Below are 17,457 nucleotides of genomic sequence, written 5' to 3'. Positions count from 1 at the left end.
AAAATGACTAGCCAATTTGATACTGTCTTGAAGCTACCCGAAGACCTGCTGCTTGGATCTTTTCTTCGCATGAAGTTCCCCGAATCGAACTGTCTTATTACGTCTTTGGATTACATCTGATGATTACTAAGAATCAGTATCATCAGATGATGTTACATCTTTACACCTCGGTTCATGTAATGGTATGATACCTGGACATGATTTGTGACATCATAGGAAAGGCAATCGGACTGTAAAAGAAAGAAGACTGATCCAAGTATTGTGTATCATGAACTTTATTAAATCCAAACCAAGGATCTCTCTTTAATAGAGTTGCTCCTGGTCAATGGCATGAAATCATTTTTCAACGTTCCCCTTTATCCAACTTTACCGTCCCTGAGCGAAAAGAAGACTTGGTCTAAAGACTCTGCAATAGATCATTCCCGTAGCCACGTTCCATTCCGTCATAACGTAGAAATGCAGAATCGAAACATGCAAATGCAAACATTTGACGGAGATGTAGCCACTCTGTCATTGGTCGAACCGCTAATTGCCATTCTCTCATTGGCTGAGCGTTTGGTGGCCAGGATTCGTCTATTCGCTACAGGTAGGACATATTAGATACTAGTGTACTACTAAGTTGTTGGGAGGGAACCGGACGTTGGACGCTAGTTTAGTTGTTGGCCATGGTGTTTTCCAGCCACTGGCGGAGGTTGGTGACGCGTGCGTACACGGCAGGGGTGGAGGTGCTGCACTGGGAGCTTCCCCAGGACACAACTCCCACCAGGTTCCAGGCGCCGTCCTTCTGGCACACCAGCGGGCCGCCAGAGTCACCCTGGCGGCACAGAAAAAGAGAAAAACGTTAGAAACAAGAAATACTAGTAGAAGATTACCGACTTCTGGAAAGTGTTTGGGGATTGTGTGAATGCATTGGAACTCTACCCGATTGAAATACATCATAAGGTTGTATGACGTAGCGTAGCTTATTCCGGCATTGCACTTTTGTCTTTCATATCATGGTTACAAAGTACGCATTTCTGGCAACCTCATGCCGCATTCTATTACCCAGGGCGTTCCGAGTCACAACCCTGTCAATCAACTGAACCCCTATCTCCACCCACCCATGTCTAATACTCTCTACTTGGGACGGATCAAGTAAAGATTTTTGCATTCGTTGGGGCTGCACTAATCTTCGTATCTTTACTGCTCTGAAATATTTGTTTTCTACCCTTGGTGTCATTGACAGGCTTATAGTATCTCATTGAAGAGTTCAGTGGTGTGTACATTGGTGTTTGGTACAAAATACACGACGGTCTCACCATGCATGAAGTAGCGCCATCGGCTCCAGCGCAGATCATCCTGTCAGTGATGGTGTTGACACTTCCCCAGGCAGACTGGCAACTCGATGTGCTGATGAGGGGGATCATGGCCTGCTGCAGGATGTCGGGGGTGGTGGAGGCTGGCGGAAAAGGGGTACAGTCGTTATTTTGACGTAGATAATCTTTTAAGGATGGTGAAGGATTGTGCTAGATGTGACCATAGTCCCCGACCCTCCAGACGAGGGTGGGACAAGGTGACGTACGTACTCCTGCCTTTTAAGCTTTAGAACGCTTCTTCTGTCGCCTTTCTGCTAAAAAGACTGGATCTGCATATATTCTATCTACTCAGCCCTACTCTATCTACTCGATATGCTCAGCCCCTTTAACGTTTATCAGGTACTGTTTTAAAAAAGAGCACGTTACGTTAAAAACGAAAACTCACAAGAGGCAGAGGTCTTTCCCCATCCTGAGGTGTAGCAGCTCATTCCAGCGGGGAAGGAAGCATCGTCGCCGGCTTGCGCCAGACAGACCGGGTGGACGTTGGTGTTGAACTCGGCGGGGGTGGCCAGCTTCAGTAGGCAGATGTCGTAGTCGATGGTGTTGGAGTTGTACTGCTGGTGGCAGAGCTTCTTGGAGATGCGCTTGCTCTGGATGGGCTCGGTGCCGCCGCCCTTGTTGTGCTCTCCCAGGATGACGTAATCGCCGGAAATGCTGCGGAAACGTTGACAGTGCGAAAATGATGTTGTGTATATCATTAGTAAAAAGTACTAGTAGGTAGTGCCGATCTGTCTTTCTCGTGATAAATGAAGCGTACATAAGACTTTTATCAGCGAGTGGATTTAACTACGGAGTCAACCATTACACGACTAAAGATGGTGTCAGAAGTGGGATTGCTGTCGTAGTTTCGTCTGCAGATACACTGTAGGTTGAGCACGGTGCTACATGTAGGTATCGAGTGACCCTTTTACAACAGTACTGGTTTCAATTGCTGTAGGGTCGAGATTACCAAATTTGTTGTAGCACTCCATTTGGAACTTTGAGTCCTATTGCTATTTGGAGAGCTAGGCGACCATGACACTGGTCAGCCAAATCGCGAAGACCAAATTCCTACAACAGTGGTAAGTACACCTTCTAGCCTATAAAACTGACGTACAGACCTGTACACTTGACAAGAAAAGGACTTACGAGGGATCACAGTGAGCTGCAGTGACGACCCACTCGTTGTTCACGATAGAACCGCCGCAGTAGTGCCAGCCTGTGGAGGTCTGGGGAAATGATGAACAAAATGTGTTTATTACGATCATATTTCTCTCGGGACGGGGGACGGTATCTACTTCGAACGTTTGACCCATTGTTGACGCCACGCGTACATAAAGCCGCTTGTGCTGGGAGTGATTGGGCCAGGTAACTGAAGAAGACGGAGTCAGCATGAGTCCAAGTTCTTTTTAGCTGGGGACCACTTTATTTTTTTCCACAATCATATTTGTGTCTCACCTGCAGAGACACCTGCCAGGGCCAGCTGTGAGGGGTGGCGTCGTCTCCGTTGACGATGCGGCCCTCAGCCTGGTCGTACCTCAGCATCTCTGAGCTGCGGGGCTGGATGGCAGGCGTTCCGCATGATCCTGGAGCGGCAAATGTGCAGGAAGGTCATGGGCGACGGACGGAGACATTTGACACACAGAAATTCCTGCATAGTCGAGTAAAAGTACCACCGAGCCTCCTTCGCAGACTTGTAGGGCATCGGCGTTAATTTTTTTTCGAGGAGCGGCGCGACTTATGCCGCGGAGGGACGGTTTTCTCGCCGAGGGAGTTTGCCAGGGAGAGACTTTTTCACCGCTCAACAAAAACTCTCTCCCCGGCAAACTCCCCCGGTGGAAAAGGGGCCCCTCCGTCGCGTCGCTCCCCGAAAACAATTAACGCCCCACAAGTTTATGAAGAGTTAGATATACAGGGCTCACTCTACACAAAGTTAAATCTGCATTAGCGATTATAACACACCGGCAAAGTTTATCGTGTAAAGTAACTATTGCCAGACATCATTCCACTTCATCATCATCGGTTAATTCTACTTTCAATACAGTTGTAAACTCACCAGGAGCGTAGGTGGGAACGGGGACCGTGGTGGTTGTGATGATTTCACCTCCGCGGCTGTAGGTCAGGGAAAACCCGGACGCCGTGACACTGTAGTCCGTAGAGAAGACGATGCGAACCTCGGATCGGGTGGTGAGGGTGGCCGGCCTGGTACTACCGCAGTAACTTCCTGAAGTGAACAAAAGACGGATATCTTACTACTGTCTGCTGAAACCATCCTCTAATATCTGTATCTGTATAGCCGGTATAACCGCCCTTCGGCGTAACACACCAGCTTCGCAGGCACGCGGCGCGGCGACAGCTGGTTATATTACACCGATCGGCTTGTTAACTTGTTAACTTCTAACTCTAGACATTGTTTAAATCTATCTAATGATAATGCCCCTACAGGTGACAGTGAGTTCCACTCTGCGAAACTTCTAGAAAAGAATGGATTTTTTAACACCTCAATCCTTGGTACGTACTTGAAGGCATGGCTATTTCTTGTTCTCTTCTGGGCTGGTATGACAGAAAGCACCGTGCTAAGACTGCACAGATGGATTTCTATCCCTTACCAAGATTGTTGCCCCCTTCGTACACGGTGACGACATCGTAGCAGCTTCCGGTCCAGGAGCTGGCTGCCTCCAGATGGAAGGCCGTGAACTCGATCTGCAGGAGCTGGCCGGTGTGGGGAAAGACGTACTCACAGTTCAAGTCGTTGCCGTAGTTGCTGGGGTAGTTGGGCGAGGCCGCCGTGCCACTGCCACCGCTGAAAGTTCCGCCACAACTTTGGGCTGGAAATAAAAACAAATGTATTGTTGGTTACCGGTTACCAGCTGCGGCATCATTAAATCAACGTTTGGGATTCATCTACCATTGGGCTATTCTCCTACGGTGGCAAACCAGTATCAGTTGGTCATTGTGGTTAATGGAAACTCCTGTGGGCAGTGGATACTGTCTTGCCACCGTAGGATCTGCTTGGAGATTACTGCTGGGCAATTCTGGTCTTTTCCGAAGGTTTATGATGAGCACCAATAAACAGTGCAACAAAAATATCGACAATGTACCAAACGATCGACATGGTTCCCTAACCGTGTCAAGTACGCGTCACACCACTGGATAGTTTAAAGTAACTGAGACCAAGAGAGAAATTCCAAAGAACAAACTTACCATTGGCGTAAGACACCAGAGAAAGGACACACAGAAGCCAGATCATCTTGCTTGGAGACTCACAACACCTTGTAGAATCGGCTTTCGGAGTGATGAAAGAACCTGGCATTGGCGCCGGTATTTATACAAAACGCGTGGCTGTAACCCAGAGAAAAGGACAGATGGTCATGGTTAATTTGACGTTCAAGTTAAATTTATTAGATCCGGTGAATTCTGGAGTGTTTTATTATCCTGGCCATGCTTGAAATAGTCGGATCTTATTTTAGAAACACACGTCGAAAATACAATCGTGTTGTTATCCATTGAAACTTCTTTTTTTGTTGGTGTTTCATAAAACAACCACATGCCGTATCCGGTGCAATGTCACATACTGACTATGTAATTCCATGGAAGAATAGATTTTAACAGTCTTTTAACAGATTTTAACAATTGTATATGAAGTTAAGATTATTAAGATCAGATGCGTAGGTGAATGACGACTGTACACTCCGTGCTCTATGTTGAGAATAAAAAAAAACTGTAGCCTGGGTGCCACCCTCCATAGTTATCAAAAGAGAGAGCCGGCGGTAACTGGCTACGGAGGATAGCAGCCAGGCTTAAAATTCAGTCATGTGAAAAACGTATGGCGTAGCGACAGCGTGCTCGACTCGGAACCAAGAGGTCCCTGGTTCGAGTCCTGATAGTCCTGACATGCCACAGATCTTGTGCCCTTGGGAAAGGCACTTTACACGACTTTTCTGAGTATTGTCTTGTCGGGTATTCGTCCTCTGCGTTGGTATGGCATAAAATAAGTTGATACAACTTGAGTGTGCTGTAACCATGTCTAGTCATGAAATCACCATGTGACATGTGACGTACAGTTAGTTACCATGTGACAGCCTACTTACAACTTGAGAGTCTTCAACTCTGTGACGCACAGGTGGGAAAGTGGTCGTTATCACAAAGTGCTGCCGGTATTGCGGCCATTTTCTTGCGAATACAACATACGGAGGGACCAATAATGTACAGCTTGAAGTTTGATTATTCAAGATAATAGAACGAGTGTGCATTTCGTCTACTTTCAAGGACTTAATTAGGATACAATCAATTTTCACGTCTCTTATTCTAGCTGTTTATTTTTTCCGAAGAAAGAAACGCCATTAGACACAGTCGTTGCGTCAGGTTTAAGATACCCTACACTTACTACACACTGGGAAGTGGCCGCTAGTCATTTAAAGCGTTTACTTGCAACATGCATATACCCACCATTGTAGTAAGGGCATTGACCAGTGCGCCATACTCTATGTGTTTACAATGTGTGCGTTTATTCTGATAACAAAACACTCAAGGAAGTCCGCAATGTCTCGTGATGTAATTGGGAGTTAATTGATCTACTGAGGTACACATATTACAACGAGATACACATTAACCAAAGGTCAGTAAAAACAAAAGCAATGGAAACAAATGTCGTGAAAACAGAAATCTCGACAACACAAGGCATGATCTGAAAACAGAAGTCATGAAAACAAAAAGCATGAAAACAAGGATATCTGTAACATCCTACCCGTAACTGACAAATGTAATCAGTATCAATAAAGATCTCTGTCTGGATACATGTTTGCCCTTTGTTGTACTCAAGTGTCGCAGTTACGATAACTCTGTGTTCAAACCTTTATGGCAGGAAAGGGTGGATGATAACAGCACTAATGTTGCCAATCTTAAACCACTCGAAACGTCACAACTTGCCCTTCAGGCGTTTATCGAATCAGTTCATCTCCTGCATCAACTCGACCATCTGCCGTTTTTCCTCGTCGCCCTGTTTAGACAGGTTGGAGAAATTGTATAAAGACGTCGCTACGTGACTTCACGTTCACTCCGAAATCCGGTTGCTTGCCTGAGAAGCTACGAGTACATCTGTCTCCACGATGCTGCGACTTCTGTGCTGTCTTGTGTTGGTGTCCTACACCGCAGGTACTGATACATTATTTCTTAAACATAACGGTAAATCTATTTGACGATGTTTTCAGCAAGTTGGTAATATTGCGACTATAAACACTATTATGGTGCCACATACGTCAAGTTTACCTCAGATGTCAATGTTGAATTATAACCATATCATGAATGTGACAAGAAGGTACAAGTAGATGATGGATAAGTAATGAGTGGGCTGGAGGTGAATAGTTCAGTTACCGAGGGGTAACGTGTATCAGTGTCACTCTAGGAGTCATGTTCTCACAGTTTAAAGGCTTCTGTTTTCCCAAACTTTAGCTATGGACCGGTCATATACGTCGCGCGATCGTCGTGACAGCATTCTTGGGTACAGGTCTCCTACAAAATCCAGCTGCCCTGTTACCGTACCGAAAATGTTGTCTTAAATCTTTGCCGGCTAATGGTTCTGTTACAACCTGTATGAAAATTCTGCGGCACCCAAATCGTGCGATGACCTACGACCAAAAATCCTTGCTACGACTAATGACCGCACCTTGACTGACTTGCACGATTTTTGAAGCATGCTCGCTATGAGATATTTGTCCTACTAATTCCAGCCCAAAGCTGTGGCGGGACCTTCACCGCCTCCAGTGGCACGGTGGCCTCGCCCAACTACCCCAACAGCTACGGCAACGACTTGAACTGTGAGTACGTCTTTCCCGCCAACGGCCAGCTCCTGCAGATCACCTTCAACGCCTTCCTGCTGGAGGCCGCCAGCTCCTGGACCGGGAGCTGCTACGACACCGTCACTGTGTACGATGGGGGCAACCGCGTCGGTACGTCTGATGAGGTTTTATCGATCTAAGAGGCTTTTAAAGGCACCCAATGCGATTTCAGGGTCGTAAAGCTGTATTTTCAGATTCACAGTTTTCTGGCCATTCTTTGAATGTATTAAGAGCTGATATCTACGAGGCAAAGAATGTGATGTTGCTAACGGAAATGGTTGCCTGTTTCGAATCGTAATCTGGTTCTAGCGTGGCTTGTTTGGGGGCTATTTCAAACGCTTCAAGTATAAACCGTTGATGATAACGTGCTACAAATGTCACTATCAGACAGATCTCTAAACTAAGCGAGTTCTCCTTTGCTTTAGGTGCGTACTGTGGCTCTCAGAGCCCTGGAACCATCACCACCCGATCCGAGGTTCGCATCGTCTTCACATCCGACTACAGCGTCACGACGTCCGGCTTCTCTGCTTCCTACAGCCGAGGAGGTGAAATCATCACCACCACCACTGTCGCTCCCCCCACATACGCTCCTGGTGAGTTATCTTACATACTAGTATTTCGTGCGTATACATTTCATTTATCAGACGACAAATCGAAAATCCATCCAGCCTGGTTCCAGCCTTTCTAGCTTTTGTCCGTTCTCTTCGTCGCTTCCCTGTCAAAAAGACCAAGCTAACACCTATTCTATTCTGGTGATGACGTTTACCGCGTGACGCAATGAGCCAATTCAAACCTCACGCACTGCTGATTGGATGACGATGCTCAGGTTTGACCATTCAGAACACCTGTTCAAATTCAAACGACGGACAGATAGAACATGTACGGGTCCAGTCTTTTCGGCAGGGACGCGACGAAAAGAGCGCACTATTAAAGCTGGCTAAAATCCGTCCGTCGCCCATGACCTACCTGCACATGTGCCGCTCCAGGATCATGCGGAACGCCTGCCATCCAGCCCCGCAGCTCAGAGATGCTGAGGTACGACCAGGCTGAGGGCCGCATCGTCAACGGAGACGACGCCACCCCTCACAGCTGGCCCTGGCAGGTGTCCCTGCAGGTGAGAAATGTCATCGTGGAACAAATAAACTGTTATCCAACTAAAACAAATGGACTCACTTGAATTTTTTTACTAAAAGACTCTTCAGCTATCTGACCCAGTCGCTCAGGACACGTGCCTATATGCACGTGTGACGTCAGCAATGTGACAAAGGTTGTTGGAAGTCGATGCCGTCCCCCGTCTCAGGAGATATATATGATGAATGAATGAATGAATGAAAGACCTTTATTGTACGCTTGTGCTCTAACGAGCTAAGTACAGGTCATGGGTAAACAGGGAAAAGAAAACAGTAATGACACTTACATACTATATAAACTAATGTGATCTACTATTTACAGGTTCAGCTTCTTCTCGCTTCTTGACGCAGTTAAAGATGTACGAACATATTGAGCTAATTATACATGGTTTGTCAAGTTTCATGAGGAATTCGAATTTTTCTATTCTATTTAAATGTCTAAAGCTTGGGAACTTATCTATTACATAAGTATAGAGGGAATCCCTCTCGTTTCTATATAATGTGCAGTCAACTACAAAATGGCATTCATCTTCAATATAATCTAGATTACAAAATTGGCAGATCCTTTGCTGTAGAGGAATGTGGTTGTGTCTTCCCTTTTCTATATGTGAACACTTACCTTTTGTTCATCGTTTTCCCAGACCTCCACAGGCTGGCACTACTGCGGCGGTTCTATCGTGAACAACGAGTGGGTCGTCACTGCAGCTCACTGTGATCCCTCGTAAGTCCCTTTCTTGTCAAGTACAAGCCTGTACGTCAGTTTTATAGGCTAGAAGGTGTACTTGCCAATATTGTAGGGATTTGGTCTTTTGGCGATTTGGCTGACCAGTGTCATGGACGCTTAGCTCTCCAAATAGCAATAGGACTCAAAGTTACAAATGGAGTGCTACAACAAATTTGGTAATCTCGAAACCAATATTGTTGTAAAAGGGTCACTCGATACCTAGCACCGTACTCAAGCTACAGTGTATCTGCAGACGAACCTACGACAGCAATCCCACTTCTGACACCATGTTTAGTCGTGTGATGGTTGACTCTGTAGTTAAATCCACTCACTGTCAAAGTCTTATGTACACTTCATTCATCACGAGAAAGACTATAGATCACCACTACCTCCTTTCTACTAATGATATACATAATATCATTTTTGCACTATCCACGTTTCCACAGCATTTCCGGCGATTATGTCATCCTGGGAGAGCACAACAAAGGCGGCGGCACCGAGCCCATCCAGAGCGTGCGCATCTCCAAGAAGATCTGCCACCAGCAGTACAACTCCAACACCATCGACTACGACATCTGCCTGCTGAAGCTGGCCACCCCCGCCCAGTTCAACACTAACGTCCATCCCGTCTGCATGGCAGCCTCCGGCGACGATGCTTCCTTCCCTGCCGGAATGAGCTGCTACACCTCAGGCTGGGGAAAGACATCTGCCTCTTGTGAGTTCTAGACTGTAGCTGCTAATAGTCAATGGGGCTGACTATATCATTGCCATGGGCATCTCGGACTGGGAATCAAGCCTTTTTACTAAGTATACGATTATACGCTTTCTCGGTCGCTTCCCTGCCTAAAAGACTGGACCTGTACACAGTCTATGATCAACCTGTAATTTGAACATTTGTTCAGAGTTAGGCGCGCAGATTGGCCACAAACTTGAGTGCCTCTAACAGGTCATACAATCAGCAAAGTCCACGCCCAGCGCGCGACGGTTTGAATGAGTGCAGGTCCAGTCTTTTTGGCAGGTAGGCGACAGAAGAAGCGTTCTAAAGCTAAAATGGCAAGACTTAGAGTATCTACAATAACGACTGTACCCTCTTTTCTCCCAGCCTCCACCACCCCTGACATCCTGCAGCAGGCCATGATCCCCCTCATCAGCACCTCGAGTTGCCAGAATGCCTGGGGAAGTGTCAATACCATCACTGACCGGATGATCTGCGCTGGAGCCGATGGCGCTACTTCATGCATGGTAAGACTAAATGTCATGCATCTTTTAGCATTTTATAGCAACGTCCTCAACACTGAACCGCTAAATCCTCAATAAGATACTACAAGCAACTGCCAATTACACCAATGAATTCAAACAAATATTTTAAAGACAAAACAAATATTCCAAACAAATATTTCAAAGAACAGTAGAGATACGAATATCGGTTGAACTGTCCCAAGTAGCGAGGGTTGGACGTGGGTGGGTGGAGATTGGGTTTCAGTTGACTGACAGGGTTGTGATTTGGCATGCTGTGGGGGGCAGGGTGTATCAAGAGGTTGCCAGAAATGTGCACGGTGTAATCATGGAATGAATTACAAAGCAATGTGTAATGCCGGAATAAGCTACGTCATAGAATCGTATGCCATTCTGTGATGCAATTCAATCGGGTATTTCCCCATAATCATACAGTACGGTTACAATAGATTCACAAAATCTCCAAAAACTTCCCAGAAGATTTCCCGTTTCTAACGTTTTGCTTTTTTCCCCAGGGTGACTCTGGCGGCCCGCTGGTGTGCCAGAAGGACGGCGCCTGGAACCTGGTGGGAGTTGTGTCCTGGGGAAGCTCCCAGTGCAGCACCTCCACCCCTGCCGTGTACGCACGCGTCACCAACCTCCGCCAGTGGCTGGACTCCACCATGGCCAACAACTAAACTAGCGTCCAACACCCGGTTCCCTCCCAACAACTCATCAACTTGTGGTTAGCTAAATGCTTCAAAGGGTTACCCCGCAAGTACAAGGAGGGAACGCTATGAAGATTGTCCAAAGGACAATTCTCTTTCATCGCCTTTACGCACAAAGAGCCACGTTAACATCGGTTCATCAATCATATGCGCACAGTAGTCAATAAAGATTCAAAGACATTGTTTCATTGTTCGTCTTTTTATTGTTTGTTCCTAATGACCATATTTAATGATAATAACCAGTATTGAAGGTCATATATACATACATATACAGTGTACATGGAATCTATTGATTCTACAGCACCAATCCCACTTCTGACACCATTTTACGTCGATATAGCTGACCATTGCCACTTAGCTCTCCAAATAACAATACGTAGGACTGGTTCTAAATAAATGTGCTACATAGCAGGATACAAATCCGGCACTCCCAATTATACATCACTGCATGTTAGGGACCACAAATATGTTCCAAATTACCATATTTAGAAAAGTAATGATAAAAACCAGTCCTGCTGAAAAAAAAATACATTCGATTTATACTACAGTGTGCAAGCTGGAGTCAACAGCAAGAAATATTGTACAGTGTATCGAATGATGAAACTACGCTAATCCCAGTTCTGACACCAGTTTTAGTCGTGTGGGTGACTCCGTATTTCAATCTACTTGCTCAAAAGATAAGACCAGTCTGATCTGTACTTACAGACATACTTACTTATTAACAGTAAAGAATATACTAAAAATCTGAGGTGGGAACTGCAAGGGATTCTAACTAAGAACTTCAAAGATTCAAAGAGATTCAAAGTCACCAACCATAATCAAATGACCACCATTCCACCACTTATCCGGCCAGTTGGCTTTCTATCCAATCTACCGTTCTCTGTCTACTCTGCTCCCATGTATATAAAGGCGAGTATCCCAGATCCCTTCTAGCTTTTGCACAGTTCAAGTAGAATGTCGTGTTACAGTTCAACAGCACATTACGACTCACTGGTGGGACGAAGTTGCAAAAAGGTTTCAAGAGAAATCGCACCGATGCAAAAACTCGAGCTATGAAAAAGAGAAGCCACAGAGGAAGGACCATCCTCTCCTGGATTTTGACATCTGGGGAGAGGTACTCAAAGAATTCTTGGTAATTAGTGATAGGAGTGTCGTCGTGAATGTTATACACGGGGTCATAAGCGATACCATCAGGGGAAGCTAGCTTCTCTGCCGCTAAGAGATGAGCAAGAGCCACGTTGCCTACATACACCTGTCGAGCTTTTACATCGGGCTTAGAGATTCTTGCTCCGCGCTTCGCAACTTCGATGAACGAGAGATCGAGCGTACTACCCTCCCCATATATGTGTGGGGGTCGCAGTGCGCACGTGTGAAGTTTCCCGCCGTTTTTGGTCGTCCTTCCCTTCATCTCCTGCACCAGACGTTCGGCCGCCATCTTGGATGTTCCGTAGGCCGAGGAAAGACGGCTGCGGTCGTAAGGTGACTCCTCGTCGCCATCTTCGAGTGGATCTCCTCGCCAGTTGGGCCCGAAGGCATCTACACTGCTCGTGTAGACGAAACATCGGACATTCGTTTCCAAGCAGCAGTTGAGAAGGTTCTCTGTGCCTAGGTGAAACAAAGAAGTGAAAAATGTGTCGTTAAATCTCGGCGCAAAACACCCTTAACACTTAAGCGTCACGCCACAAGCAAAATTAAAGGGCCCGACCACATTCGTCGTACTATTGTCGTACGATCGCATACTTCATGTTTCGTACAAACATCGGCTGTATTGTGACAGAAACGTCTGTCTTAGGTCCTCGTCTGCGTTTGGCCCTGGCCCTGTCCTCGTCACAGCCCTCTTGAAAATTATACGACGTCAGAATCGTAAAACGTTCTTCGACGAATGTGACCGCATCTCAGCACAAAATCTGTCAATAGTCAAGTTCTTGGTAGGTACTAGTAGTTATGTACAGCGTTCTGACTACATTTGGCCAATTAAAATGATTGACAGCTCGTTTACCTCTGACGTTGACATCCCATAGTTCCTCTTGCGTGTAGGTGCCGTCGGGAAAGTCGATGAGAGAGGCTGCGTGGATGATGACGTCAGCACCCGAGCAGATTGCCAACATTCGCTCTCTACTTCGGATGTCTGCTTCGTACACGCGGAGCTTGTCTTTTGACTTGTCTAGGAGAAAAAAATGCAAGTTATAGATCAAAAGTTTTTGAAATGCCCAAACACTACAATTGTGTTGTATAGCATTGTTTTTTTTGTATTTGACGTTATCAATTTTCATAGCTAAATCCATGAATATCAAATAGGGCTGTCGTTTTTCTCTCAATTTTAAGCAGTGTAATACTTTATCATCTAACAATAGTAATTATCAGCAATGAACGTATTGATAATATTGATATAACAGTGATGATAATGATGATGATGGTAATTACTAGTATATGATCACTCACTCACTCACTCACTCACTGGGTCGAGCTTCCCTCGGTTCCAATGACAGCTCTCCATCTCGTCCTATCCTTCATTTCTACCATCAATGTGTATATGATAATGGTAATCATATGATGATACTCGTCAAATTTCTTACAGATCATTTACGTTGCTTCCTTACCATCAAGTGTTGGAAAGTCTCTGACTTTTTTGTCCACCACCCGAAGTTCCCGGATGTGTTCCTTCCTCTCCACGAGCATGCGCACTAGATGTGACCCAAGGAAGCCACATCCGCCAGTGATGACGTAGGTCAGTTCTTGCGGCATCTGTTGGTTCAGACATAGAAAGATAAATACAGGTCAAGCATTACAAAGTTAAAATCCGTAGTTACGGTTGGGTCTCCCTCTTCACGTTCGTGGTAGCAAGAGGAAAGGCACTCTCCAAGCAGGGCTTGTGGGGGAATGATCGTTACCTTTTTATATATGGCCGTTTTTTTGTCGCTACCCCCACCACCCTGGCCAATTTGATACTGTCTTTTTGCCACCGAGAGGGATCTGCTTGGAGATTAGCGGAAAGGGAGGGCTCGACCGAGTGGTAATATAACTACGGGGGATGGCACCCAGACTAATGCCACATTAGATCAGTCCTGGAAGCACGATAACTGGACGTGTAAGTGGACGACCTACCTTACTATAGCGCTCCTTTACTTACTAGTACTGGACACAACACAGAGAAACTTTTGTGCTACGCGCTCCACTCCTCTAGTTAGTAGGTCTATTTTGCCTTGCACGACTGATTCGTCCGCCCGGGCGCGCGTCTATTGTGTCCTGGCGGGCGTCTTAAATTTCCACCTACTGACGTAAATCGAGTCAGGTGATTGTGACAGGTTTCACGCATGGATAGAGGAGTTTCACGTGATTACATTAGGGCTGCTACATTTACGTACGTCGTACGATCGTCGGGCGATCACGAATTAAACTGAATGTATTCTTTTGTTAGTCATGCTTGCAATTGTGTCCAGCAAAGTTGTCTTCTTTCGGAAAAGTATGCATGGTAGCCACCGGGTCCGCAAACCGGCCTACATAAAAACCCGGAAATAACTAGGGGGCATAGTCAAGACAACTGTGCCCTTTGGCCTGGTCGTTTGGGACAATGCGAATGATCTTTGGAGTGTTTGAGGCTTATGGCACGTTCCTTGTTAACTTGGATCCCACCTGTGAACGCTATACCCCGGCTTCGTTCTACCTCCACTCTAATCTCCAAGCAGATATTTTGGTCGCTGCAAAGACAGTATCAAATTGGCAAGGCAGTATCCATTTGGCAGACAGTTACCTTCGCTCTGCCTACACAGGTTGGCGTCTTGTCTTGTGGCATATCATACAAATAGACAGAATCCACAACTTTGTTTTTTCTGCCGACAAATACGTACGGTATATCCAGTCGTTCAATGAAGGAGCTTATTTAACCCTCCTTTATATAATAATGCAAACTCATCCTGCCCTCGAACTTCGGCCTCGGCTCAAAATCCAAGACCACACCCCCGCCCGAGATTTGTTAGAATACATTATGCAACGTCATGCCATAATATAATCTCGAAGTTCTCCCAGTGAATTCTATACTGCTATAATTGATTATTTTGGTAACGCTAGTCACCCCTATCACTTTGACCCATATCTTCATCTGGGATCAAAGGGATCTTAGCCCTTTGTAGTTTAGAAAAGTTTTTGTTGTTAACCCTATACAAACACAACATCGTTTTCTTAGCTCGGTCTTATTCTATGTGTTAGAAGTGAGAATTAGAAAGAAAAATCCAGCAAACTCACGTTTAAGTGTCCGAGGTGCACAGACCCAGCGGCCTTGTATCGTCAGTCCTAGGGCTTCTTGGAAGACTCTGCTGAGATGTGACTCTGAGTTGTGATTGTCCTCGAGTGCGGCCCAGTTGTTCACCCGGCCGTTGGTCTACTAGTATGCCCACAGTCCGGACGTCTGAAGTTTGCGTAGTTGCGAGGATGATGTAACAGACATTTACCTTTACCCAGGGTACACGTGTCTACGTGTAGTGTTTCGCGTAGTCTAGGAGCAGAGTATTGTTTGATCTATCTCAAGGCCACAGTTCGACCACAATTGTTTAACAATTAATCTTGTTGAAGGGCGCTGGGTCTAAGGGTCTATGTCGTTCCCATTGGAGACGATCGAATGCTGGATACCCCGGACCGAAGTCACTCATTGGACAGTTGCTCCCGGCTTCTGGAAAAAGTTACAATTCAGATTGGACGAATGTCTCGCTCAAAATCGTAGAGGGGAGCCACACACTACACATTCAAGGACCCCGTCGGCATTCTTCAAGTCCCCGGTGTGAGTGAATCAAATCAGCTAGCTTTTGTCCCGTCTTACCTGTCGCCTTGCACGCACTGGTACGGGGCACTGGTAAAGGGCATTACGCCTTAGGGCATTTACTATTTTCAAAGGATTGACGTCATAACCCAGTGTGCAGGTGGTATGCAAATATCATCACAGACAAAGCAAGTTATCTCAGCACAAAAAACTAGGTCAAGCAAAAGCTACTTCCTGGTCAATGTGTTACACACGAACCTACTTTCTGGGACACATGGATGTTAACTCTAATCTCCAAGCAGATTCTACGTGACAAGAAGCTAGTCACCGAAGCTAGGTGGCTAATGGACACTCCTCTGGCCAATCGGGATACTGCCTTGCCACCGTAGGATCTGCTTGGGGATTAGTTAATTCTACATGCAGGGAAAATTCCTGTGCAAGAGCTAAAACTTCAGAAGTGGGCACATTATGTACTGTACTATTAAACTCGCCCCTGAACCTTGGCCAAAAAAAATTAACGTTATATGTCGATGATTGGTTCAATAGGTACTCTCCAAGTAGCCTCCTTCACAGTCTTGTTGGGCGTGGGCGTAATTTTTTCTGTGAGCGACGCGAGTAATATGCCGCCGCGAGGGACGATTTGCTGCCGAGGGACTTTTGCCACGGAGAGAAGGTTTCCGCGCTCCAACAAGACTGCTTCCAATTGGCGACTAGAAAGGACCTCGGATTAAGCCAGCCTTTCATAGAGGCTATTAACATGTTCGTGCAGGTCCAATTCACATGTTCGCGCAGGTCCAATTCACATGTTCGCGCAAGGGTAATTCACAGATACGCATGGAGCGCTCGCCCTTTGTCAACGGTTGGTTTTATTAGCTTGCGTTATAGTGGAAGGTTCCAACAGAGAAAAGTTGAACATTGGTAATGTTACAACAAAGGCAATGCTGTGCATATTTAAGCCTCCTATGCAAACAAACCAAGACAAACTTTGCAGTACTATATATATGTGCCATTCTTTTTATTACACAACTTGCTGCGGAGCGATGCGTTACCCTCCTATGACCAGTGAGATCAAACCGCCACCAAACAACATGGCGGCACTTTGTTTATCTGTCCACGTCCCCCAGCAATATCGCTTAGCTTGCGGGTTCCTGTGGTAGTGATCTGTTTAAAGTTGTTTTTCGTAGCAGCAATGACTACGGGATTTTGTCGAGTGGATAGGGCTCGGTTTTCGAGAATGGTTGGCGTTCTACCGACGGGTTGATCGGCGACCGCTGGAAAGTTGCAAGTTTCGGCTCGTCGAGGAATGGGGCGTGAACACCTCCCTGCACTGGTGGCGTTTATTGCGGGAAGTTCACACATCCATGCCAATCGCTCCTAAGTGTTTTTTGATAGCCCTTTCTAGTCGCCGATTGGAAGCAGTCTTGTTGGAGCGCGGAAACCTTCTCTCCGTGGCAAAAGTCCCTCGGCAGCAAATCGTCCCTCGCGGCGGCATATTACTCGCGTCGCTCACAGCAGAAAAAATTACGCCCACGCCCAACAAGACTGCGAAGGAGGCTACTCTCCAAGCAGGTAGAGGTTTGAGTTTGGGGTTATTTTTGGCGTGTTTTTAGGGGTTTTTTTATTGGGGTTTCTCTTTTGCACTGGAATTTTTTTTTCACCCAACCCAACACCGTGAAAAATACGCCAAAAATAACCCCAAACCCAAACCTCTGCTTGGAGAGTATTCAACAGGTAGC

At 46.1% G+C, this 17,457-nt stretch overlaps 3 protein-coding genes across 4 annotated transcripts; 1 reads left to right on the top strand and 2 right to left on the bottom strand.

Annotated features, from left to right (window-relative positions):
• Nucleotides 1-259: 259 nt before the first annotated feature.
• LOC109485090 (chymotrypsinogen B-like) lies at nt 260-4,663 on the bottom strand. The gene is made up of 8 exons (XM_019788524.1): nt 4,539-4,663; nt 3,944-4,162; nt 3,391-3,558; nt 2,793-2,920; nt 2,484-2,563; nt 1,741-2,009; nt 1,299-1,438; nt 260-814 (listed from the first exon to the last, which is right to left on the bottom strand). Exons 1-8 carry the CDS (start codon nt 4,645-4,647, stop codon nt 653-655), a joined length of 1,275 nt encoding a protein of 424 aa, XP_019644083.1. The 5' UTR covers nt 4,648-4,663; the 3' UTR covers nt 260-652.
• A 1,717-nt stretch (nt 4,664-6,380) lies between these two features.
• Nucleotides 6,381-11,157, top strand: LOC109485071 (chymotrypsinogen B-like). The gene is made up of 8 exons (XM_019788500.1): nt 6,381-6,488; nt 7,064-7,282; nt 7,597-7,764; nt 8,158-8,285; nt 8,943-9,022; nt 9,472-9,740; nt 10,128-10,267; nt 10,777-11,157. The coding sequence occupies exons 1-8, from the start codon at nt 6,443-6,445 to the stop codon at nt 10,936-10,938; spliced, it is 1,212 nt and encodes a 403-aa protein (XP_019644059.1). The 5' UTR covers nt 6,381-6,442; the 3' UTR covers nt 10,939-11,157.
• Nucleotides 11,158-11,225: 68 nt separating this feature from the next.
• On the bottom strand, nt 11,226-15,840 carry LOC109485072 (3 beta-hydroxysteroid dehydrogenase type 7-like). Of its 2 annotated transcripts, none has more exons than XM_019788501.1 (4): nt 15,211-15,840; nt 13,569-13,713; nt 12,968-13,132; nt 11,226-12,573 (listed from the first exon to the last, which is right to left on the bottom strand). In XM_019788501.1, exons 2-4 carry the CDS (start codon nt 13,711-13,713, stop codon nt 11,810-11,812), a joined length of 1,074 nt encoding a protein of 357 aa, XP_019644060.1. In that variant the 5' UTR covers nt 15,211-15,840; the 3' UTR covers nt 11,226-11,809. The 2 variants fall into 2 exon arrangements, with proteins under 2 accessions (XP_019644060.1, XP_019644061.1); XM_019788502.1 differs by lacking the exon at nt 15,211-15,840 and adding an exon at nt 14,074-14,189.
• Nucleotides 15,841-17,457: the final 1,617 nt, after the last annotated feature.

Source organism: Branchiostoma belcheri, unplaced genomic scaffold, assembly GCF_001625305.1.
Source record: "Branchiostoma belcheri isolate BF01 breed outbred unplaced genomic scaffold, Haploidv18h27 scaffold72, whole genome shotgun sequence".
In the NCBI taxonomy this organism is placed as follows: Eukaryota; Metazoa; Chordata; class Leptocardii; order Amphioxiformes; family Branchiostomatidae; genus Branchiostoma; species Branchiostoma belcheri.
The sequence above is the reverse complement of the archived record's forward strand: the minus strand, read 5'-3'. Positions and strand labels throughout refer to the sequence as shown.